The sequence below is a fragment of the Strix uralensis genome, chromosome 21, assembly GCF_047716275.1.
Source record: "Strix uralensis isolate ZFMK-TIS-50842 chromosome 21, bStrUra1, whole genome shotgun sequence".
In the NCBI taxonomy this organism is placed as follows: Eukaryota; Metazoa; Chordata; class Aves; order Strigiformes; family Strigidae; genus Strix; species Strix uralensis.
In genome coordinates, this window is record NC_133992.1 from 6,274,151 (window position 1) to 6,299,654 (window position 25,504).

General features: G+C 61.6%; 1 protein-coding gene across 4 annotated transcripts; it reads left to right on the plus strand.

The window, feature by feature from the left end:
* Positions 1 to 559: 559 nt before the first annotated feature.
* On the plus strand, positions 560 to 25,504 carry SH2D3C (SH2 domain containing 3C). Of its 4 annotated transcripts, none has more exons than XM_074891671.1 (12): positions 560 to 663; positions 2,772 to 3,423; positions 8,106 to 8,145; positions 18,622 to 18,750; positions 19,041 to 19,489; positions 21,194 to 21,318; positions 21,668 to 22,245; positions 22,458 to 22,573; positions 22,777 to 22,948; positions 23,693 to 23,804; positions 24,452 to 24,658; positions 24,796 to 25,504. In XM_074891671.1, exons 1-12 carry the CDS (start codon positions 624 to 626, stop codon positions 24,969 to 24,971), a joined length of 2,796 nt encoding a protein of 931 aa, XP_074747772.1. In that variant the 5' UTR covers positions 560 to 623; the 3' UTR covers positions 24,972 to 25,504. The 4 variants fall into 4 exon arrangements, with proteins under 4 accessions (XP_074747772.1, XP_074747773.1, XP_074747774.1 ...); XM_074891672.1 differs by having other exon boundaries at positions 21,215 to 21,318; XM_074891673.1 differs by lacking the exons at positions 560 to 663; positions 2,772 to 3,423 and adding an exon at positions 4,499 to 4,601.

Here is a 25,504-nt window from a genome sequence, read left to right on the forward strand (position 1 = left end):
AGGGAGCACAGGGAGCCAAGGCCAGAGCAGTAGCAGAGATGGCTGCTGGCATCCTGGCCACGGGAACCACCAGGTGCCCCCTGGGAATGGGGGACAACAAGGACCCCGGATCCCTGCCAGGCCCAGGCCACCTTGTCCTGCAAAGAGACAGTCCTATGGGGCACCCCAAGGTGGCAGTGATGCCATCGTGCTGTCACTCCATGGGGCCCGATGAGGGCAGGGACTGAGCCCCAAAAGTGCACGGTGGACATCTCTTTGCAGGGCCAGCACCCTCGTCCGTAGGGCTGGCACCCTTGTCCAGGGCTGACACCTTCCTCTGGGGCTGGCACCCAGGGTTTTTTGGGTGTCTGTATCTTCAGGGCATCACCAAACCAGGGCCCCAGAGGTGGCCCCTAAGCAGCCAGATGGGTGTGAGCAGACACAGGGACTGTGGGGACAGCGGGAGGACAGACAGGGGACAGGAGCAGGGCCAGGAGCAGATGAAGCACTGGGGAGGAAACGCCGAGCAAGCGACGAGTGACTGCAGTGGGCGGGGGGGGCAGGAAGGGAGGAGCGGGCAGGGAAGGGCTTCACAGTTATAAACTTGTCCCTCTCGGTCCCCGCGACCTCCAACCAGCACGGACATGGCTGAGGGCCAGAAACGAGGGAGCTCCAAGAAGTTCAGTAAGTGGCCATGGGACGGGGTGGGCAGGCGATGGGGTGCTCACCTGGAGAGCCCGGCAGGGAGGGGCAATGCATGACAGAGTGTGTGAGTGTGAGTGTGAGTGTGAGTGTGAGCGTGTTCTCACACGCTCCCCAGGTCACCCCCACCCAGGGACGCTGGGAGCCGAGACAGGCTCTGCTCTCATTAAGAAGCTCGTTATGGTGAGGGGCTTTGGGGGTTTCCATCCCCAGGGCTGGGGGAGAGCCCAGGTGCTGTTGGCTCGGGAGCTGGGTGCTGGCACAGGGACTACTCTGCTGCAGCCCAGCCCTGCACTGGGTGCTGCGATGCACCCGGGGAATGCTCAAGGGAGTCTGGGGGTCTTCACTCCCCAAATCACATCCTTCAGGGTGCACAGCTGTCAGTGCAAGCTGCTGCTGGGGGTGGCCAGGCCCCCCACCCCAGGGTGCTCCCGCAGCACAGGGACGGGGGTGACACAGAGGAGCCATGGTGGGAGCCAGGGAGCAGATTCCCACCGGCTTCTCTCAGAGGAAGCGCTTGGTACCCACCGGGAGCGAGCTCTGCTCTTTCTCACAGACCTTGGGTTTCCCCCAGAGCCCCGGGAGGCAGCTGCACTGGCCTTCACCCCACTTCCCAGCGCTGGGCTGTGCGGGAACCGACCCTTGCTGCTGCTCTCTGCATTCCTGCCGTGATGGTGGTGCCGGAGGGAGGCCGGTCCCTCTGCTCTCCCGGGACCCCTCCGCTGGCAAAACCCACAGCCCCGTCCCAGCTGGGCTTTTTCTTTGTGGTAGAGAGTGCCGAGATGGGGAAAGTCCCCAGTTGTTGCCTTTCCCACCTGGCCGGCAGTGGAGGATGCTCAGACCCCGAGGGGATGTATAACCCAAAGCAGTTTTGCCTTTAACCACATCCAGGTCATGAGGTTTCTGCCATGCAGTGGGCTTTTGGGCTGCTGCAGCCCCTTGCATGGTCCTTTGCCCCATCTGGCTGCTGGAATGCCCTGTAGAGCCCATGGATGGTGGCAGGAGGTGGGGGTCCAAGAGCTGAGCCGCCCCCAGACACCCAGTTCCTCACCCAGCACCGCAGCAGCGTGCTGCTTCCTGCCTCGGCAACCTCACGGTGCCTGGAGGGGAAAGAGGTTTTGCAGAGCCCCCGGGCAGCATAAACATTGCAAAACCCCCAGAGGCACCCAGAGCACCAGGGCTCCGGCAGTGAAACGCTGCCCTGCAGAGCTGCGGCCACAGGCTGCTTCGCCCATGTGCCGCCCTCCTCGTGCCAGCACCAACACCGGCCCGGGGTTGCACCACAGCAGCACATAGAACCGAGCCGGGGCCGAGGTGTGAAATGCAAAGCCGTCTGCAGGGGTTATAAATACTTCTCTAGCAAATGCTTTGCGCTCAGCGCTTGCAGGTGGCAGCTGGGAGCTGCAGGGAGGCTGCGAGGGGCTGAGCGCTTGGCCGAGGAAGTGGGGACGTTACCTCCTGCCCGCAGTCGGTGCTGCCACGCGAGCGCAGCTGGGCCCTGCACCGATGGTTCCTGCTTCACCGCGCTGGCGAGGGACATGCACGCGTGGGCACATCACACGTGGCCGGGACCCCCATCCCGCGGGAAGGTGCGGTGTGGGACATGCTTTCTTCCTGGAGAGGGCAGGGGGTATGGCCCATGAAGCTGCCCCAAGGCTGCGGGGATGGGCACAGCCACCAACCCTGCCCAGAGGCCTCTGGGGGAAGAAGGGAGGCAGAGGGCGGGAGGAAGAGATTTGAAATCATTTCTGGCATTGCCTGCTCACCAGGGCTGGGTGTTTCTTCCTCCAACTCTACAACTGCAGTGGGGAAATGCAGCCTCTAGATTTGCCAGGGCACAGGGGACGTTTGCTCCCTGAGGGACCAGGACAGACCTCCCGGGGTCCCAACAGAGACACCCCAAGCAGCATCACATACACTCCAGGCCACAGGGATTGTCATGCCAGGCTGGGACTGGAGACGCAGGGGGCTGACACCAGGCTGCACTGCAGGACAGTGCCCTGTGCCCACCCCAACCCAGGTCTGGGACTCTCCATCACCACACCGTGTTGGCAGTAATCTCACACCCATCTCTCCTCTCTCCTTGCCAGAGTTTTTCAAGTTCAAAGGTTTCGGGAGCCTGAGCAACATCCCCCGGTCCTTCACCCTGCGGCGTGTGTCCATGGCCCCCAGCTTTCCCGAGAGCCTGAGGCCAGGTGTCCCTCCTCCCCACGGCTTCCTGGAGGAGCCCTTCGACGGCACCCAGGATGATCTCAACACGATGTCCAAGAGCCCCGGCCCCTACGCCCGGTCATCGGACATGTACAGCCACATGGGCACCATGCCCAGGCTGAACCTGGGCAAGGCAGGGAAGAACCTGGGCAAAGCCAAGAGTAGCCAGAGCTGCCAGGAGAAAGGGACCCCCAGTGACAAAAGCCCACGGACAGCCCCGCTCCCCAACCTTCAGTCCCCCGAGATGTCCGGCACCCCTGAGCCAGGCACAGACTCACTCTCAGCCGCTGGACAAGCAGAGCAGGAGAAGGAAGAGGCTCAGCCTATGGACACCCCAGGCGCAGCAATGGCCAGCACGGACCAGGAGCCTGTGGGGAATGTCTCCTGCCCCGGGGCAGAGGCACTGAGCTCCAGCATGGCCCCGAACCCCAGACAAACCCTGAGCCCTGACACAGCAGCAGGAGCGGACACCACCAATGGAGATCTGCCAGAAAAGGGGCAAGATCATCCTGGCAAGACCTTCCCAGACAGGTACGGCCCCGTTGGGTTTGCTCTGCCTTTGGCTGGGAGCCCCTTTCTGCCCCCGCAGGGCAAGAGGAGAGGGCTGGGACACAGCAGGGGCCCTGCGGTGCCCCCACATCACCCACAGTGCCAGCGGGATGCACCTGGCCGGTGGGACGGCACAGCCGGAGTGCTCCGCACCATGGCCAGGTCAGCGGCTCCATGGGAGTGAGGTTTCCTGTGGGATTTCTGCTCCCTCCCGTTTCCGGATGGGGTGGAAACATCTCGCAGCCCCGCTCAGCCACAGCAGCCCTTTGTCCTGCCGGCAGCTCTGTTCCAGCGCTGGGACATGCTGTGGAGAACTCAGACCTGCACGGTCCTGGGCCCCTTCACTTCTTTTCCTCTCTTCTTTTCCACCCCCCGATCCTTGTCCCCCTCCCCAAGCATCACTGCCTCTCTCAAGGCACAGGGGCAATCCCCAAAACCAGCTGCCCTGTCCCCATTTCCATCACCTGCCAGTAAACCCCCCACTCTGGGCACAAACCCCTTACTCCAAGCACAAAACCCACCCTATGGGGGAATTTAGGGGCTCAGCCTGCTCAGATGAAGGTTGAATTTGCGGGGGGAGGTTTTAACCTCAGGATCAACAAAAGGGATTTTTAACCCCCGGCCCATCATCTGGGCCTCTGGGCATGAGGGGTCAAATGTGTCCCCAGCCCAGCAGTGTGCATGGGACTGGGGGCAAGGGTGGAGGCTCCAACTACAAACTTCTCCCCAAAATAAGGTCCCATCTTTCCACCCCTTCCCTGGCCCAACTCTCCTCTCTCCACACTTGAGTGGCCCCTGACGCCCCTGTTCCCCCCCATGCCGCCCCGGGGGCAGGGGTCTTCTTGCCCCAGAGCTGAGCATTTGGGAGGTCTGCGTGGCCTCAGGAGTGGGGTGAGGAGGAGGAATTCGTGCCGGCAGTGGGAGCCGGGCTGTGCCGGCCACACATTCCTGCCGGCCGCGAAGGGAGGGCCGGAGGAGGGCTGGGACGGGAAGGAGGAGGGTCCGCCACCGCCTTGCGCGCCCCAAAGTCCCAACGCTCAGTGCAAGGCGGGAGAGCGTCTGGGAGAGCTTCTCCCCATCCCGGAGCAGAGGCACTCGCTGAATCGTGCAGGGCCGATGACAGCGGTGGGCAGGAGGTTTCCCACCCTGGGACAGGGCAGGTAAGGGGTCGTGGTCTCCCAGCCACCCCTCACACCCCGGCACGGCGGAGGGGACAGGGAGGGAGAGGCTGGGAAGGGGCTTTGCTTGGGGCGGGCACAAAGCCTCGACGCAGATGCTGCTGGAGCTGCTGCTCAGCTGCCGAGGCCCCCGGCCCATGGCAGCGTTTGCTCATGGAAAGAGCGAGCGCATCGGCGGTGGCTGCTGAAACCGCAGTCAGACCCGGCGCCAGGGCAGAGTGGCTCAGGGGCTGCGGCCGGCTCGGGGGGCCAGAGGCTTGGGGGCTCAGGGGGTCAGAGGCTCGGGGGCTCAGGGGGCTGGCAGCACAGCCACGTCCTCCGGTGAGCACAGAGCCCCAGCAGTGACAGAGGGTCCCCACGGAGGGTGCGCGGGGCTCGCCCAGACCCTCTGCCCCCCAGAAATGATTTAGGTCCCAGGCCAGCACGGCTGGGAGCCAAGCAGCATGGGAATGTGTGGGGGTCATCCGGGTGTCTTGGCTCTGGGGAGTGGGGACTTGGTTCTCAAAAACCGAGGGCTAAATGCTCTTTTGCAACATCTGGGGCTGCCCTGATGATGGGCGTAGCCACACTGTTGGCCAGGGAAACTGAGGCACGTGACCAGAGCAGGACTTGGCTTCAGGGGCATTTCTGCCCCTCCACGCTTCACTTGGAGCCCCTGCCACAGCCCCTGGCTCAGGGAGCAGCCGTCTGCCAGAGCTGATCCCAAGGCCTGGCCCTGCTGTGGGGCGGGCAGGCGGAAGCGGGACCGGGATAGTGCCGTGGCCCAGCCCTTCCTCCGGCACAGGCACATCCCTGGGGATGGGGACAGTCTGTTCCCGCCAGGCCATGACAGGAGCCGGGGCTGGCTGCCCAGCACAGGGCACGCCCGTGCAGAGGGACTGAAAGCAGCACAGGGGGGGACGAGCATGGCCCCGGGGCACGTTTTGGCTTGTCCCCCTGCCCCGGAGCATCCCTGGTGAGGACAGACCCGGAGGCAGGACAGGCTGAGGATGCCCACGCCTGGGAGGGCTTTCCCAGGGATGGTCCCTGCAGGATCAGGCTCTCGAGGGGGGAATTGTGCTGCCGTGGGAAGGGAGCAGCACCCAGCCCGTGGAGCTGCTCGGAGCGAGGCGGTGGCCGTGACTCCCTCAGGGACACAGTGACTCCAGCAGGGACACAGTGACTAACGGGAGATGACCTGCAAGCAGGTCACAGAGCGGACGTGACTCGACTTCCCTCCATACACCACCATGCGTGAGGCACGGGAAATGCCGCTTCCCGCGGGGCACAGGCAGGGCACAGGCAGGGCGCTGCCCGCAGCTGTCGGCAGACCCCTCTGTTAGCACTGCCAGCCAAAACCTCAAAGGAGACAGCTCTGCAGAGGGGGAAACTGAGGCACAAGGTGCCCAAACTTGGTTCCCCTGGGGCACAGCCTACACTGGTGTCCAAATATGAGCAGACCCTGGGCTCCAAACTGGGGCTGGACTCACACGATCACCCTGGACCGTTCCCAGCAGCCAGCCCAGAGCTTGGCACATTTGCAAGTCACTGCGATGCCTTTGCAAGCCCAAAAGGAGCAGCCACCCCACTGAAACCCCACTCCCTGGTGCCACCACGGTAGCACTGGGTCCCTGCGGCTCAGCCACGGCCGCGCTCCAAAGGCAGTCCTGGAATTTCTCCCAGGCGTTCGACTGCCCCCAAAAATGCCGTTTCCTCCAGGAATGTGCAGAACCAGGGGGGCTGCGGTGCCCAGCCCCCCCGCCGGCCCCAGCTGCTGCCCTTCCCCGGCACGGAGGCCTCCCCTGCCCGGGCCCTCGCAGCGTCTCCCAGCTGCTCCCATGCTCCCGATTTCCTGCCTGGAGGCCCCCCGTCCTCCTGCCGGTTTTTCTCACGGCTCTCGCAGCACCAGGCAGCTCTCTGCGGCCGTGTGAAAGGCAAACAGGCTGGAGAGGCAGCGCTGGGGCGGGCAGGCAGCCCGCAGCTGCCCGGCGGAGTCTATGTCCATCCTCTCTCCCAAATACTCCTCTATTTTTTTCACCCCAAAAAAGTGTGGGCTTGATTTCCAGCCCTTTTTCCTCTTCCAAGCTGGAAGTTTCAGGAGTGTCGGCTTGGAGAAGAGGAGTGGAGGTTGCCCGCGGCAGGGCTGGACACCCCGAGGGGCTCATGCGGACCCCAGCAGGACCCGCTGTAACACCACCGGGAATGTCCAGTGAGACAACGACTGGCAGCAGCCGCCTCTGCCATTCCCGCTTCCCTTTGGGCAACTGATTTCTGAGCCACCCAGCACCATCCCCAGCCTGGAGGGAGCCCACAGAGGAAGAATTTGGCTCCCCGGGAATGCTACCGGTGCAGCTCCCAGGAAGGGTTTGTGTGCAAGGAGCCCCAGCAGCTCCCAGTATGGCTGTGGCTGTAGGCGCTAGGTGGAGCGAGGCAGCTGCTGGCAGGAAAGGGACATCCCAGGTCTGTGACGCCCTCGGATTTGGTTATTTCTTAGTTGCAGCTGCCTGTCCTTGTGCTGGCAGCCTGCCATCCCAGGGGCCTTGCTGCCACCCCGTGCTTGGGCAAGTGACCCCAGCAAGCAGTGGGATGACCATGCTGAAGTTTGGCACTGGGGAGGTGACAGGTACTGGTGAAAGAAGTCTGGACTTTTGTATTTTATTCTGAAAGGTGAGACCTCAGGGTAGCGCATCCCAGCTCAGGCAGTTACAGCCTCTCTTGCTTTGAGCTCTCTGTTGTTGCCCTTGGACTCATCCATGCAGACACACACCTCGACCTACAAGAGCACAAAAAGCAGTAGCAGCATTGCTACATGCTCAGGAAAGAGTAGGGGCCATCTGTGTCCCCCATGAAATGATAGCAAAGAAGCTGCCGGATCAGCTGCATCTCAGGGTTGTTGGGTTGGTTGTCAGTAGGGCTAAGAGTGAACATGTCACCAAGGAGAATCGGAGTTTTTATTGCCAGGATGCTGGGAGGGCAAATATTGCAGTCTCACCCAGGACATCACCCCTGGCTTCAGCAAAAGTTTGATTTCCACGGAGTTGAACGAGGCCGTAGAGAAACAGTCAGAAATGCTTGTCTGGGTGGTGTGTCCCAACAGCTGCCTACTGGGAACACAGCTCTGCTGGGGAACAGGGCACAGGGTCCCCCACCTCGGCATGCACCCCCCAGCACCATGACCCGTGGGGACCTCAGACTGGCCGCTGGGTGTCCCTGGCTTGGCTCCCACGGTCCCAAGCCGATTTGGGGAGAGATCCTCTAAAAGGGCCTCATTCTTCCCTGATCGCATTAGGGAGGCTAAGCCCTGCACCAAGAGCGGGCACAGAGTGGGCAGGAACGGTGCTGGGGGCCTAGGAACCTCTCCCAAACCTGTGGCCATGCTCTCGGCCCCATGGCAAGGCAAGGGGCACAGACCCCTTCTCCCCCCAGCTGTGCCACCATCACCTTTGACCTGACTGTCACAGCTTACTGCCCTTTACTTACGTACTTTTATTTTTCCCCTTCTTCTAGCCACCACGATGGCCTGGAGTCCAGCAGCGAATACGTGAAGGTAAGACACTGAGCACAATCGCAGCCTGCCCCGGCCGGGTGCCAACGGTGAGGGGGGGATGGTGGGGCCAGGGCTGGCTGGGTCCTCAGGGTGCTCAGTTCTGCACCTCCCTTCCCACCACATCCTCCAGGCTCTCTCTTCGGCCCTGGAAGATATTCCCTTCCAGAAATGATGAGGCTGGGGGAGGCAGAGGAGACACAAACCCTATGTGGTCCCTCCGATGCTGCTCCCACAGGAGCTGCCCCCGTTTCGTGCTCCCCGTCACATGCGAACACCGCAGATGCAGGGTCAGCCTCCTCCCTCCTCCTCCTCCACGTAAAGAAACGGAAGGGTTTGAGCCACTTTCGTGGCTGTCACATGAAAGTCGGTGTAAATCTCTCCAAATCTCTTGCTTATCCTCCAGCAAACTATTAACATTCCTGAGGACTCTTCATGTCTGGCCAGAAATTCATTAGCGAGGCGCCTGGCTCCGGAGGAGACCGGGCCCTTTTGCAGGAGGCTGCTGGCACGATGGGAGCCGGGCAGGCACAGTGGAACAGTGGCAGGGATGCTGTGTGGTTTGAGGATGGAGCACTGAAAACCTGCCCCAGTGGTTGCTGCCATGTGACGGCCTTTGGGAGTTTGTTTGAGAAGGAGCCTCCTGAGGCCAGCTGCCTGATGGTGATGTAATGCCACTGGGTTGTTGAGAAGTGACTTGAGGTGCCTGACTTGGGTGGTGTAACGAGTACAGAGCCTCGAGCCTTCAGCTTTTGGACTTGGGGCTCTCGATGGTGGCTGTAGCCAGACATGGAAGTGTGGGAAGCTCCCATGGTGGCATCAAGGGGCAGGCTCAGGAGAGAGCTGGCTGGACCCTGAGCTCATCTGCTCCTTCTAACGGGGGTCACCTCACTCCAGGTCCAGCCTTGGGGCTAACGAGGACCCCACATGCCAGCTCTGGCAACCAGCAGCCTCTGGGCAGTGGGGTCGGATGCGGCTTTTTGACCTGTATCAGAGCGATCCCCCGGGTGGGATGTCCCCCCTCTCCTCTTCCTTTAGCCGTGTGGGACTGGCAGAGCAGGAGCTCACAGAGCTGGAAGTGGGATGTGTGCTGGAACAACGAGGCTCCGATGGGAGTGTTGAGGCTCCGATGGGATTCACAGGGTAGAGTCCAGGTGTGGGGCACCTCGGGATGCGCAGGAAAGCTCCTGCTCACACAGAGCAAGAGCAAAGAAGTCATGAAGGGTGGATGAAGCTGGGTGGTTTGGGGTGTTTTCCCTTACGCTGTCAGCGTGTGCACCCAGAGACAGGAGCATTTTATGACTCGTGAGTTAATAGACTGAAACAACACAGGTGTGGAGCAATGGGTATGGCTTTGGGATCGAGTGGGTTTTGGTGAGCCAGGAGAATTCCCTACTCTCCAGGCAGATCCCAGACCTGAGCTATCTGGCCTTTATTTCTCACCCATCCCTGTGGTATCCAGACACGGCCCATGGGCTGTGATTTATACGCCACTTCCCTTTGGTCACGGAAGCAACTGATGGCTGCAGTGACAGCAGCTATTTTAGTCAAATAAGTAATTATCTGCAGTGTGAGTGACCGGGATGATGGGGGCACTCCGGCTGATTGCAGGCACCGTGCCTGGCTGGGAGCCCGTGTGTCTGCGGAGTGTTCAGCACCCAGCAGCATTCAGCCCCAGGGCCTGTGGGATTTGGGGTGGGAGGGTGGCTGCTGTGCCTGGGATCCCTTGGGAGCAAGGGGGGATGGGGCTGGGACCCGCCACCGGAATAGGTCCTCGCTTTGAGGCTGGGAGGGAAACAAACAGAGGGGGAACACTGCTGCAGGGGCGAGCGGAGGAAAGACAGGAAGAAAACTGCCAGTGAAGGAGAGAGTCAGGAGGAGGGAGAGGCCGTGCTGCAAAGCCCTTGTGGGGAAAGGGTCACGGGCAGGTCTGTGTCCAGACGTGCACCCAGGAACTGCCAAATATCATCCCTTGAGCTTCAACCACAAACTGGCCAGGGCCAGCTCTCCCATCACCAACACTGCGGTGATTAGAGGTGCAACCAGAAGCTGGGGTGGGTCGAAAAGCCAGGATCAATAAGCACTTGGTAATTAATGTGCTTTAATAATAGCCTAAGGGTTGGTGTTTCCAAGCTGCCTGGGAGATCTGCACACCCAGCTCTATTTGCTAACATCCCCGCCGGCCGAGCTTTGGCCCTCGCGCAGGTGAAGGGGCTGCCAAGCGGCGTTACCCTTCAGGAGAGCTGCAGCTGGTAAAGCTGTCCTGCGTCCCCGCAGGAGCTCAGTTGGAGGTTTTCAGCTTCTCCCTGCGGAGGGGCAGCACCGGCACAGCCGGGGGGCATCGCCCTGCAGTGCCGCATGAGGGTCCTGCTCGCTCCCTCAGCGAGAGCCTTGGAGGGAAACCACGGAGCCCGTCGCGGGGGAGAAGCCTTGGCAGGAGGATGATTCACCGTCGGATCCTTTCGGAGCAGCATCTCATTGCATGCTGCCATCTGGTCTGTCCCTCGGCCCCACGCAAGAGGAGAGGAGGAGGGCCCATGCTCCCTGCCCGTCCCGGCAGGGCTGCAGGCACCCATGGGATTCGTGAGCACCCGCCGCCCCGCGTTCCCTGCCCGTCTTCCTCCTGCACCTCAGCCCTGTCCTGCTAAAACCCGCGCTGCTCTCCTGTCTCCTCTCTCCCCTGCAAAACCAGGGGCAGAGCACAGGCCCGGCGAGCGCCTCCGAGCTCTCTTTGTTCTGCGCGAAGGAGCTGCTCAGGGGACCTGTATCTCATCAGCCCTGGCTGCTGCCTCCCTGCCTGGGGATGCGAGGGGCTCGTTTGAATTAATTAGCAGGGAGGCTTGCAGGGGTCTGCAGTTGGTGGCAGCAGCAATACCTCTCCCAGCTCACAGCATCCCCTTGGGCAGGGGTGCACCGGGAGGCGTGGGGGTCTTTGGGCCAGGACACGCTTTGCGGATGGGAGCGTAAAGCCCCTCGTTACCAAAGCGTGGCCAAATCCAGGCCGTGCCGGCGCGGGACAGACCTGGAGGGAGACCAGCTGGGTGCAGGCAAGAAGGCGCAGAGCTCGCTACCGGGTGCTGCGGGAGCCCCTGCCCGTCCCTGTGCACGGGGCAGGGCGCCGGCGGTGGGTTCAGGCAGGAATTTTGTTGGGTTTTTCTTTTTTTCCGAGAGTCGGGGCTGGAGCAATGCTTTGAGTCATCAGTGCTGCCTCGCACATCCCATACGTGAAACTGTGGCCTTAATTAAACCGAAGCGGAGCCTTAATTAAACACAACTCGGAGACGGCCTACGTGGGAAGCAGGCAGCCGGCTCCCCGCCACATGAGGCAGGCACCGGTGTCTCCCCCCAGAAAGGCGTCACCAGGGCGGGGGTGAAGGAAGACAGAGTGGGCGAGAGGGGACGAGGCTGTCCCTGACCCGTGTGCGTCACTGGGGAGAGCAGACGGATTTGGGATGGGAGATGAGGGGTGCTGGGTCCCCTCAGGGGTGCCTGATCCCCTCAGAGGAGCCATTTTCTCTCAGGGCACAGGCAGCCGGGGTGCTGGTTCCCTTCAGGGGTGCTGGTTCCCCTCTGAGGAACCAGGTCCCCTCAAGCCGCAGGCAGCCGGGGTGCTGGTTCCCCTCAGGAATTCCTGATCCCCTCAGGGGTGCTGGGTCCCCTCAGGAATGCCTGATCCCCTCAGGGGTGCTGGGTCCACTCGGGGGTGCTGGGTCACTTCAGGGGTGCCTGATCCCCTCAGGGGTGCCTGATCCCCTCAGGGGTGCTGGGTCCCCTCAGGGGTGCTGGGTCCCCTCAGAGGAGCTGGCTCTCCTCAGGGGTGTCGGTTCCCCTCAGGCCGCAGGCAGCCGGGGTGCCGGTTCCCCTCGGCGGTGCCTGATCCCTTCAGGGGAGCCGGTTCCCCTCAGGCCGCAGGCACCGGGGCGCCGGTTCCCCTGGGCGGTGCCGGTTCCCCTCAGAGGAGCCGGTTCCTCACAGGGTGCCGGTTCCCTTCGCGCCGCGGGAGCGCCGGGGGTGCCGGTTCCCCCGGGGTCGGCGGTGCCGAGGCGGGCGCGGGCGGCCCCGCGGGGCGGGCCGGGGCGGAGCTGCCGCGCCGGCGCCGCCCCTCGCTGCCGACAAGGGATGAGGTAATCGGGGAAGCGGCTGAAATTGAAGCCCGGCGGCGGCGGCGGCGGCGGCAGCGGCGGTGCAGCCCGGGCCGGGCCGGGCCGGGCCGGGGCAGCCCCGGCCGGGTGCGCCGCGCCATGACGGAGCGGTGCAGCCTGTGGAGCGCCTTGTCGGCGGCCGCCTGTTGCTTCTACCGCGGCTCCTTCATGCAGGTCCAGGTGAGCGGGGGGCGGCGGCGGGGGGGACTCCGCAGAGATCCCCGCGGGGGCCGCCGGGCAGCGGCTCCGTCCGCCCGCACGCGTGGGGAAGGCGGCGGGGGGTACAGCGGGGAGGGGGGGCACGGGCCGACCCCCGGCCCCGCAGCCCCGGGCTGCAGGGAGGGGGCGGCCTCCCCGGGGTCCCAGCGCGGAGCCCCGCTGTCCCCAGCGCTGCCCTGCTCAGCACGGAGCTGGCAGGGCTGGGTGCGGGCAGCGGGCCTGCCTGCGTTTGTCAAGGAGGTAGCGAGCGTGAGATGAGGCAAAGCACCGGGTCGTGGGGCAGAGCTCAGCCCCCTCTGCAGCCAGGGCCGCAGAGCCGAAGCCACCCGATCCCCCCAGACCAGCACTTTTGACAGGCAGCACAAGTCTCTGAAAGGAGCCCTCACCTGCAGCAGACCTCACGAAGGGGGGGCATTTAGCATCCCCCAAAAGATGTGCTGGGAGGGAGCATCGCTGAGCGGAGGAGAGGCTGAGCCCAGAGGAACACACAGCTTCTTGGCCTGGGTCTCCACGTATGTGCTGCACTGCACAGGTCCGACTGGTGGGAGGAAGCTGGGATCCATCTGTCACCTGTCCTGTGATGCTTCCAGCACCGCCGCTGTCTGGGCACGAGTCTAGGTGTCCTATTTTTGGACTCTGGCATTTGCACAGGAGGGGCATGGCGCTAGGAATTGGTTCCCTCATTTACTGAGTTAGAGAGCAAAGGTGTTGAGGATTGCAAGAGCCAAGCAGCTCGGCTCTGAAGCAAGAGCTGTAGCATACTGCAAGTTAGAAGGGAGCCGGCAGCCAAGAGAGCTGGCAGTCTTATTCAGTACTCCTGCGGAGTGAGGTAGGTGCCGAGCTTTAGAGATTATGCTGGGTAAGACGGAGCCCAGAAGCAGCATTTCAAGTCTTGTCATGATTGCGGCTGATCTCAGTGCGAAGCCAGAGATTTTGATTGCTAGTGGGGGTGAAGAGGGAGAAGCAGAAGAGCTTCTCCTAGTTGTCCAAAGGCCACTGAGCAGCACAAGGGGGACGTGCCCTAGCACAGCAGCCCTTGGGCTGCACATCGCAGGGGTGATGGGGTGCTTTCAGCGAGCTGCTGCCAGAACAAGGGAGAGACAGGTGGGTGTCTGGCTCTCGCACTGGGATGCAAGAGGGGATGGAGGGCGCTCCATCCCGACCCCAGAAAGAGTTAAAAGTGAAGCCCTAAGTGCTCACCTGCCTCCGCCAGATCTTTCACCATCTATTTGTGTCCAAGTGTGCCCAGCAAACACACACTGAAGTCCCCATGAATGACTGGAGCGCTTCCAGCTGACAGCCGCATCCCTGCTCACCGCCAATGGCAGTGCACCCAGCCTGGAAAGCACTGACATCATTTCTGGCCAATAGCAGCTCTGAAAAGGGATGCAGTAGCAGCCGCTGCCGCCGTCTTGGAGTGAGATAAGTAATATATAGATGGATGGAAATGTGTGTATACACACACCCCATCACTGCACCGGAGACCCGCTCCCCCAGGGCAGTGGTAGCAGTGCTCTCCAGCACCCCACTGCACAACCTGGGGCACTTGTCCCACCTTAGAGCACCCAGATGTTCCTGGCCATCAACCCCAGCTGCACCCCACCCCTGCCAGCCAGACATAATTGCTCCAGAGCTGCCACAAAGGAGCACAGACAAGGGGAGAGGAGACCCTGTGGGTAGCCAAGACCTAGTCCTAAGAAGGGCTTTGAATACCAGAAAAAAAGATCTTGAGTCAAGGTCTGCTTTCAGTGGGGACTCATGGAGATGTGGCATACCCAAGGGATGCCTTCAGTCACCCACGGGGTGGACAGATGGGCTGGTGCCTTCTCAGAGGCCATTTAGATGCCCAGAGTCATTGCAAGACAGGACAGAGGAACAGATTATTTCTTTTCCCTGTGGATATCCAGATTAGTAGGATGGACTGGCTCGCAGCAGGGCAAGCAGACTAAGAGCAAGCCCATAACAACTTGAGGGTTGTTTGTGGTGGGATTTTCTCACTGTGGTCATGCAGGATGGACTAACCATTCTTGGGTGGTACCTGGCAGCTGGACTGGTGAGCACAGCAGTCCTGCACTGGGCAGGCACACAGACTGGTTCTTGGGTTTGCTGTGATACTGGCTGTCTCTCAGCAAAGATGCTCTGAAATACTTCACTGAGGTAGCCAGGTACACCATTGCCAGATACGGAGGAAGCGGAGAAGACCCCTCACACAATTCTGAGGCTTTCCCCATACACCTGCTCCCAATGGCTTGTTACTCTGCTTCCTCCCAGTTCTACTTCCCAGGCCCCACAGCTGCTCCAGCAGCCAGAGCAGGGATGGAAAACTCCGGAAGGGGCTGGGATTTCCCTAGCGAGGGTCCCAGCACAGGGCGGGCAGTGCGAGAGCAGGAGGGAGAGCAGATGCGCTCGGTGCCCCGAGGTTAGTCAGATGTTATTGGCAGAGGAGCGGGGTGGGGTGAGAGTACACCTTGCTCTCCAAGCTGACTTCATCCTCAGCTGCGACTCCTCCAGATCTAGGAGGGGAGAGCAGGAAGACAGACTGCAAATCACTCCTGTTTCGTAAGATTACCTCTGCAAGGAGGGAAAGCCAAACGCCAGCCTTTGAAGCTCTCCTTACGCCAGGCAGAACAACAGCCACCGTTTTATACATGTACCACAGCTGTCAGCACCCTCCATCCACTCAGCTCTTGCCCTTCCACTGCCCGCTCCAGTCCTTGCCCCTCGGCTGGGACTGGAGGTGCTTCCTCCCCCAAGAAAGCAGAGGGGAGTGTCAGGGAAGTGCCTGGGAATTGCCTCCTTAGGGGGGGCTGCCCCCATTGCACCAGAGGATTCCCCAGCCCCAGGACTGTGAAAGAGCCCATCAGGGTGCTGAACGCGAAGTGACGGAGGAGCTCTCCTTTCTTCAGCCAAGCCAGCTTGGCTGCTGGTTGGAATTCCTCAAGCAGAGCTTGGCATCGTCTCTGGCAGCTTCTGAGCTGGTTTGTCTGGTGCGGCTGGTTCGGAGAACCACTCTAATCCCCACTTCTTCCCGCTCAGCTGGAGGAGGCCTTGGGGCTCTCTCCATGCAGGAGACCAGCCCCATGCACTCGAGCTAGGTGCGAGTAGAAGTCAAGGCTTTTCCCCACACCAGCCTACTAGTATGCAAGACCTCATGTCGGGCCGTACATCTTTTGATGTCCTCTTGGCGCAGCCGGGAGTGCCAAGCGGTGCCCTTTTCAGCGCGGCACTCAGACATCCGCTTACACGCTCCTGACAGCGCTCGGCTGGCCTGCACCGCCTTGCCACGCCGTGCCTTGCCAGCACCCGCGCCTCGGCGCCCGGCCAGCTGGCAGCCTGCGAGCCGGCCTCCTCCGACACACGCTACCGAGCGGAGCAGAGGAAAGTCGATCGCTGCTGAAGGGCTCGGGGGCTGGAGGAAGCGCATCCCTCCACAGCACGTGGGTCTTTTGCACCAGGGGCTTGCAGCGAGCCCAGCTCCCACATGGAGAAGGGAGCAGCCAGGTGATTTTGGCAGCAATTAGCATGTGTTGGAAGAGCGTGAGAGACTCATAACGAGGACCAATCCCCAGAGTCACATCACACCAAGGAAAAGGGCTCTGCATGATCAGTCTCCTGCTGCCTCCCCGTCTAAAACCGGTGGCTTTTTTGGTGACCGTGCAAATCAGATGGGATCTCCCTGCCCAGCCGAGGAGCCGAAGGGACAGTGCCCTCCCCCCCGGCTGGAGAAGGTGGCTTGCAGCACCCTCTGCTCATGACTAGTCTCCCTCCCCCGTCTGCAAGATGTAAAACCTCCCTCGCCTCTCCCAAACCTCCTGTTCTCTCCTGCTAGCTTAGCACCTGGCCCCTGGCATGAATGCCAGCCGGCTGCTGCCCAAATCCAGGCTTGGAGACGCTGGGCGCTGCTCAGCTGGGTTTGTGTTTGTTATTCTGCGCATTTGCATGGGGAGGATTTGGGGGAAAACCCAGATGTACAATGCTGAGCAGAACAGGCGCTAATCCCCGCTCCAGGGGTGGTGGGGGGAGCACCAGCTCCAAACCGCTCCCGGCTCAGCTCCGACGGCTTTAGCCTGCACAGGCAGGAGAGGCTCCTGGGGGATCCCTCTGCGCCCCAGAGTTTAGGGTGAACCACGCCACAGGGAAGGTGCCACAACCAAGGGTCCCCCACCGCTGCTCTGCCGAGCCAGGTCTGCTCGGTGGCAGCGGATGGGTTGTCATGGAAACGGCATCTGCTCGGCCTTGGCCCCCCGGGAGGCAGCCGGACCCTGGCAGCATCCGCTGGCTACCATTTATTTTTAATAGGGTTCAGCGGCACTGGGTGGCTTTGTCTCCACGAGGGCCCCAGAGTGACAGTGAGCGCTCAGCTCCCCACAACCCTCGGTCAGGAGGGGACAACCCACATGTCTCCTGGTTCAGGTCCCCACAGCTCCAGCAAGCGGGACTCTCATGAAGAGGGTAAACACGGTGGGATGAGCAAGTCTGAGTTCAGTCTGTAGTGTTTTCACAGGCTGTTCCCACTGTCCCAGCACATTTTTACTCAAAAGGAGCTGGGAAGGAAGGAATAGGGGCAGGCCCAGGCTGGTGAGGGCAAGCCCTGGAGAGCACGGTCCATCGCACAGGCCCTTCGCAGCCTCCTTCCCCCTCCCCAGGCTGGAGCAGGGTCCCCGGGGCAGCATCGCTGCCTGGCTTGGCTGGTGAATGCAGCTGCCACGGGAGATGGAGCATCTCCCCCGGGAAAGGGGGAGACCTGGGGTCAGGCTCCTGCTGGGGGACTGGGTGGGTTGCCAGGAGCACCCCGAGAGCAGTGGGTACAAGGCAGGAGAGCGGCACGGTGATCTACACTTTCCCCTGCTCACAGCTGCTAGAGGAGCAGAGGGAATCAATATGGGACGCAGAGGATGAGGTGCTGGGCAAAGGGGTCAGCTCCGAGGCAGGTCCCCGGTGCGTTGGCATGGGCCTACAGCCCCCAGCACTCTGGGGAACCAGCTGCCACGCAAGGCCAGCCCTGAGTGCCAGCCTGCTCCTCCGGCAGCGCCAGAGCGGTGTCAGCAGGGTTTCAAGCCCGTGCCTGTCCTCCGAGACACCAGCAGCATCCTGCCCTAACAAGCACCAAGGAGCTGGGCCAGCCTACGGTGCCTCCTCGCGCTGGCACTGCCACCGGCAGTGGAGCCAGGCCACTGGGCCACCCTCATGGTGGAACAGGACACCCCAGTAGCCCCGTCCAAGCTCCCCAGTCCGTGGCAGTGGCACACATGTCCCCCTCACAGGACAGCACACATCTGGGGTGCAGGGGGAACCCAGGAGTCCTGGCTCCCAGGCCCTGCTCCTCCACGTAGCGCTGCCCATCTCAAAGCCACCGCGCCGACTGGGGACACTGGCCTCATGCGCGGAGCACGCAGGAACCCCGAGCCTACACCCGCCTCCCCAAACAAGCACCAGCTTCACCGTGCCAGCAGCCTCGGCTGCCCTCTGGGAACGCGGACCAAGCGGCAGCGGGAGACATGACACCATCCCTTATCTCCAGGGGGAAGGGAGAGGGCAAATTGCCTCCTCCAGGCTCAGGTGCACCAGTGTGGTAAAAGCTAATTTCGATGCAGAAGGTTCCCTTTACTTTTGTCATTACTATTCATGACACCATCAGGCTAAACACAGCGGGTTAACCCTTTGGAGGAGGGACCACAGTGGGTGTTTCAAGGAGGAGGAATAATGCAGGTTTCCTCCTGGAAGAGTGTTTCCCGTGGTGGCTCAGCCCTGGAGATGTTTGAGAGGGAGCTGAGGCAGGTTTTCCCCTGCCCAACCACACTCAGCTCTGAGCTGGGACATGCCAGAGACAATGTGGTCAGGCATGATGGGGACGTGCCACCAGGAGACCCTCCAAGTGCTCCTGGTGGCAGGACCTGGCCATCAAGGGGCACATTACCCCTCCCACATCCTTTGCCACAAGCAGCAATCCTCACACCCAGCTCTGAGTTACCTGTCCCCTGGGGACAGGTCTGCTCCATGCCATGAAAGGTCCCGCGGTCCTCACATGGGGACCCTGCCAGCCCATCCCAGGGCCAGTCCTTCCCTCCCCAGGGCCTGCACTGCTGCACTGGCTGACACTTTCTCCTCCCCTGTACAGTTTTCCAAGGAGAAATACATCCTCGACTCATCACCGGAGAAGCTTCACAAGGAGCTGGAAGAGGAGCTGAAGCTGAGCAGCACCGACCTGCGCAGCCACGCTTGGTACCACGGCCGCATCCCCCGGGAGGTGAGGAGGGGAAGGTGGGTGGCTCCGGGCACCCTTTGCTTGGGCTGCTCAGGGAGAGCACCCCAAGGCCACACAGAGCCACCAGCCTGTCCTCGTGGGAAAGCCTCTGGCAAGGGCTTCGTTAGCTCTGAGCTGCCTGGTTTTGCCATGGGAAATGCCCTTCTGTGGCTCAGAGCCAGGGGCAAAGGGAACGAGCCAATGCCCCAAATAACACCCCAGTGGAGCATCCGCCTGTGCCCCTGGTCCATCCAGCGTGGCTGTGCCTGAGTGGCTGCCCTGTCCCCTGCCAGGTGTCAGAGAGCCTCGTGCAGAGGAACGGCGACTTCCTCATCCGCGACTCGCTCACCAGCCTGGGCGACTACGTGCTGACGTGCCGCTGGCGCAATGAGCCCCTCCATTTCAAGATCAACAAGGTGACGGTCAAGTCCAGCGAGGGCCATACCCGTGTCCAGTACCTCTTCGAGCAGGAGAGCTTTGACAATGTGCCCGCCCTTGTCCGCTTCTACGTGGGCAACCGCAAGGCCATCTCCGAGCAGAGCGGAGCCATCGTCTACTGCCCCATCAACCGCACCTTCCCCCTGCGCTACCTGGAAGCCAGCTACGGGCTGGCCAATGGCAAGCATGGGGGATCCCACAGCCCCGCCACCCAGAAAGGGGGGCACATCAAGAGGAGGAGCATCACCATGACAGACGGCCTGACAGCAGACAAGATCACCAGGGCTGAGGGGTGCCCAACCAGGTGAGCACGCAGTCTCATTCCGGCTCAGCTGGGCAGAGGACCAGCCCCTGAGAAAGAGGCAGGGCCACACTTGGTCCCCGCTCCCTGGGCACAGGGCAGGGGTTTGGGGATGGAAACCATCCCCGCTCAGGTGCAGAGAGGGACCAGCAAAGGTATGGGGTTTTCTCCCAGGCCAGTTGCCAGCCACACTGAGCCACCACAGCAGACACCCAGTGAGCAGACACGACTTTAGCATCACAGGCCAGAAGCCAGAGAGTGTTTTACAATTACCCGGTCCAGGATTACCAGCGTGTCAGGGCTTGTCAGAGCCAGAGAGCCGAGCTTTCCCAGGCAGATGTAAGGGGAGAGTCAGTCCTGGCCACCAAGAGGGCATTTGTTGATTTGTTTTTGAAGGGCCCTTTTAGTTGTGGAGCCCTTTCCATTCAGCTGGAGCATTTATTACCAGGCAGAACTGAAAGCCTGATGAGCAGGAGACTGATGGAGCTGTGCTGATGGGGGTCTCCACAGCCCCCAGATCACAGCCTCCACATGTTAACCTTAGAGCAGTTGGGCTTTTCTGGAGGTGGAGAGGGGATTTCCTCTGCAGAGCTTGCTTTTGGCAGCCCCAGGCTGCCCAGAGCCTGGCAGAGAAGGCTGAGCCACACATACATCCTCACACACAACAGCCAAGGGGGGACCCACCTACTCCTGTCTCCCCAGTGGGACGCAGCCTGTCAAACCAAGCCGCTTTCTCGCCGCCCTGACCTTCTCAGCCCAAGGACAGGGTAAGAACGTGCCAGCAGAAAACAAGCAACCAACTGTTACAACAGGGAAAAGGAAAACACTCAGGCTTCCAGGAAAGCATATGTGTTTCCAGAAGAAGAGCCCAGATCCATCAGTTTTTCCTCACCACTCACCTTTTTCCCAAACCCCTCATCACTGCCACTGCTCTCCCATGCTCCTCCCACTGCAGAGGCACGGTGGTCAAGACCAAACACATCACAGCAGCCCAGCCCTCACCCATGGCAGGGAGGGCAGTGAATTACCTGCCATGCCTCCTTGCAAGCCTCCCTGTGCTCAGACCTCGCCCCAGACACAGCATCTTTTGCAACACCATTGCCACATGGTGTTTGCATCAGGCCACAACTTCTGCCCCACCAAGACCTCCTTGCTTGCCATGCGGCTCCCTGAGCACCCATGCTGCAGCTCACCAGCCCAGGCACCTCACTGCCTCCACCAGATGCCTGCTGGGCTCCAGGTCCAGCTTCCAGGCACTTTCCACCTCTCTTAAGGTGGAACCAACCCAACCATCCCAACACAGCTCTTGGGTGAAAGCAGAGTAATGCACCCACCATCAGATACCACCTTGCAGCACAACCCTAGAAAACTACCCCCTACAACTGCTTTGCCAGAGCCACTTCCCCACAGCACCCTGGAGCCATCTCCATCATCTCCCCTGCCCCATATGACCAAGCTCCCCAGAGATGGGGCTGTCTCTGCTTTATATAGGTCCTGACCCTACAGAAGTGCTCCCAGCTGCCTGAGGGACTCCCTGCTCACTGCTCCAGCTGAGCTTGTTATGGTTTCAGTTCATTATGGGTAGTTGTGGAAGGGGGTGATGATTGGAGGGGAGGTGATGGGGCAGCAAACACTCATCCCAACCCCTGTGCCCTTGCCAGGGCCCTGTTTGCAGGGACTAATGTGCCCCATCTGCCCCCTCCCCAGCGTGTCCCTACCCCACCACAGAGACATCATTCGCAACTGTGCCGTCAGCGTGGACCAGATCCAAGACCTGCACTCCCCGATGTCCCCCATCTCCGAGAACCCAGCGTCACCCGCCTACAGCACGGGTAGGCATCGTCCCTCCATCCCACCGGGGACAGTGGGGAGGTGGGTCAGGCACGGGTGTGATGCAGGGACCTGGAGAGGGGGATGGAGCTGGCTGTAATCACTCCATGCTAGCAAAACCTTGTCCAGCTCTTTGCATGGCAAAGAAAACTGTCCTGATGGAGGGCTTGAGCTGAGGATGGGCTCTCAGCCAGTCCTCAGCTGCAGCGTCATGCAGCTGAACTGGGACTGACTGTGTTTGGGCAGCAGGGCTTTCCCTGAGCTCCGCGTCCGCGGGCTGCTGCATCCATGGTCCCTATGTGTGTGCATATCTCCGGGCTCTGCTAACAGGGTCTCCTCTGCTCCCTACAGTTACACGGCTAAAGCCACAGGCCTGCCAAGCGGCCGGGATTGCCCCGGCCTCTCCAGTCATAAGAAGGTCCAGCGAGCCCCAGCTGTGCCCAGGGAACAACAGCAAACCTCTGCCAGACCCTGCCCACAGCACCCACTCGACTCCCTGCCACGGGTACGCCCGCGCCTCCCCCTCTCCCTCCGTGAACAGCTACAGCGACCCGGACACGGGGCACTACTGCCAGCTCCACCCCACCTCGCCCATCAGCAGAGACCGGCCAGCTCATGACATCAAGCAGCTGCCAACAAAGAGCTACGTGGAGAGGCTAAAGGTGGAGGAAGGACAGAGAGGGACTGTGGAGAACAGCTCCGGGGAAGCAGAGGCGGGGCAGAGGCTGAAAGGAGAGCTGGACTTCAGGGGCTTTGTGCCCCCCACCATGGAGACAACCTCCTCCTTCAACCCCGCGGCCTTCCAGTCCCTGCTCATCCCCCTGGAGAACAAACCCCTGGAGATGGCCGTGCTCAAGAAGGTCAAAGAGCTGCTGGCAGAGGTGGATGTGAAGACGCTGGCCAAACACATCACCAAAGTGGACTGCCTGGTACGGCCGGGGCCAGGCGGGAGGGATGGGCACGACTGCCCTCCGATCGCTCCGGGTTGGCAGGGGATTGGAGCACCCCCGAGCATCGGGGCACTCCCGAGCATTGGAGCATCCCTGTCGGGCTCTGCTGGGGCAGGCAGAGGCTGGGCTGGGGCAATTAACAAAATTCCTCAATTAACAGAAGTCTAATCAGCTCTCACCTTTCTTGACAGGTCGCTCGGATATTGGGTGTGACGGTGGAGATGCAACGGCTCATGGGAGTGAGCTCGGGCATGGAGCTGCTCACCCTGCCCCACGGCCACCAGCTCCGCCTTGACCTGCTGGAACGGTACAGCAACGCCACGGCCGGGCCGAGCCCACCGGGCTCCCCCGCACGGCACAGCCCGGCTCCCCTGGGGTGTCCCCAGCTCGGCATCGCGAGAGGGGGGGTCCACTGCCCCTCCGGGGGGGTGTGGAGGAGCCCTGGCTGAGCCCCGGGAGCACCCCCAGCCCCCCCGTGCTGACCCCGCTCCACATCTCGCCCCACGGCAGGTTTCACACCATGTCCATCATGATCGCCGTGGACATCCTGGGCTGCACGGGCAGCACGGAGGAGCGGGCGGCCCTGCTCCACAAAACCATCCAGCTGGCTGCCGAGCTGAAGAGCACCATGGGGAACATGTTCAGTTTTGCAGCGGTGATGAACGCCCTGGAAATGACACAGGTACAGGGATGCTCCCTTCGTCCTCGTGGCCTGGGCTCAGCCCCCTCACCCAAAACACATCCCTCTCCCTGTGTCCTGTGGGTTCTGACACCCCTTGGGGTGGGAGAAGGGGGAAAATGCCCAGGGTAGGAGGCGTGGGGCAACATCCGCTGGGGTGTAAGCAGGGAAAGGGAAGAGCTGTCCCCTCCGCAGAGCAGACAGCCCAGTCCCGCCGGGATCCGATTGTTTTTCGGTGGTTGGGCTTTTTGTTTTGTGCTGGGCTGTGTTCCTGGGAGGAAATGAATCTGCCCTCCGGTACAATACAAATCAGTCTCAAGGCTGTGGCAGCAGCGTCTCCAGGCCACACTGCTCCCTTTGGAAGATGAAAGGAGATTAAAATTCAATTTTAAATCGAGCCCAGCTGGGAAGTCTTGCTTCCTGCCTGCACAAAGGAGGTGGAACGGCTGCCCCCTCCCTGCGTCTCATCTTCCAGGCCGCTGCGACGTGGGGAAGCTGCTTTCCTGGGGCACGGGGAGGGGGGAGAAATCCTGAACCCAGCCTCGGTGCCAGGGATGTGCCGTCTCTGGCCGTGAGTGCTGGTGGAGGAGGCTGTTTTGGGGAGCAGCAGGCACTGCTGTGTGTAAAACTGGGGACCATGGCTCGGGGCCAGGCTGTGCCCCCCTGAGAGCACCCTGGGAGCCCAGAGCTCGGTGCCCGGGCGCTGCACTGCCCCCAGCACCCTCCATCTGCCCCATCTACTTTCAGATCGCCCGGCTGGAACAGACCTGGATGGTGCTGCGGCAGCGGCACACGGAGGGCGCGATTCTCTATGAGAAGAAGCTCAAGCCGTTTCTGAAGAGCCTGAATGAAGGGAAAGGTAACGGGAGCAACTCCCCTTCTCTCTTGCCTGCCTGCTCCTTCCCGCTTTCTCTGGGCACGGCCTTGCTGGAGGGGGACACGTTTAAGAGCTCTGACCCTCTCCCAGCTGGTGCCAGACGCTTCCCCTCTGGCTGCTGAACCACCCCAGCACCCAAGGAAGCATTTCATAACTAAATAAAACCAGCAGCTGGGCACAAGCACAACTCAGCTGAGCCAAATCCTCGCGCTCACATGGCAGTGCGTGCCAAGCCGAGGGGACAGGGCGGCCAGTCGGGGAAGATGAAAAGCCATTTTTCTCCAACGCCCAGTGCTTTGGGCTCTGCAAACCTGCTCCCCATCGCAGCCCCGGGAAATGCAGACACAGCCCGAGCAGGGACAGCAGCGTTCCCCTCCCAAGCACAACCAGAAAGCCCAGCTGGGAGAAGCTGGTGTTGAACAAGACGATGGCCCCGGGCACAGCGATCACAGAGCCACAGCCACTGCTGTGCTACAGCTGAGCCTTAAAGCCTCTCCCGGGAGCGTGGTGGCAGCCTGGCTTCACGGGGCTGTGTGGCCACCTGAGCGCTCCACGGGGCTAGGGCAGATGGGGAGGGGGCTGCAGGGGCACAGGGCCGCGCAGGGTCCTCAGGGTGCCTCTCTCCGCAGAAGGGCCGCCGCTGACCAACACCACCTTTCCCCACATCATGCCCCTGGTGACTCTCCTGGAGCGGGATGAGGCTCTCACAGACAGCCCCGAGCCCTGGGAGACCACCGACAACAGCGTGGAGGTGGTCATGGCCCACCTGGAGGCAGCGCGGATGGTGGCCCACCATGGCGGGCTCTACCACACCAATGCTGAGGTGAAGCTGCAGGGTAAGCGATGGGGACAGCAGAGCCCCTTTCCCTCTGCCGAATTCCCAGTGTTCAGCTCCAGCCCAGCACCAGACGGAGCATCCCACGGGCGCAGGGTCCCCATCCCATCCCAGCGAACTGACTCTCCCTCTCTGCAGGTTTCCAGGGCAGAGCGGAGCTGCTGGAGGTCTTCAGCACCGAGTTCCAGCTGCGGCTGCTCTGGGGCAGCCGTGGGGCCGAGAGCAGCCAGGCTGAGCGCTACGAGAAGTTTGACAAGGTCCTCACCGCCCTGTCCCACAAGCTGGAGCCAGCAGTGCGCTTCAGCGAGCTGTGACCCCCCCGGGCACTGGGAGACCCCCCCAGCTCCCAGCCAGTCCGCCCAGTGGCTGTGGGGCAAGGGATGAGGCCAGTCACCCAGCACCAGGAGGAGGAGAGATGGCCCAGAAAGGTGCTGGGGCACGGATCAGCAATTTTGAGACAAAGAGGAGGAAAAGCAGCCACCTCCCATCTACCACCCGCCTTCTTGGGACACAGCAGGGTCCGCACCACTGCCCCAAGGGACGGGGACAGGGTTGGGGCAGGCCAGCACCCCGGTGTCCACCATCCAGCCCCGCTGAGGTCCACGACTACATGGTGTCCCTCACCTCACCCTTCGGTTTTGTTTCTTTTCCATCTCTGTCTTGCCCACAGCTGCTGGATCCTGCTTGTAAATATGTCTTCACGATCGCTTCTCGATGTACAGACTTGTGAAGGACAGTTCTTGTTGTAAATAATTAGGCTCATTCGTTTCGTCTTGTAAATACGTGTACATATCTCATGGGTTCAGTTCTTACACACAATAAACTTTTATGCTGTTCCTCAAGGGGA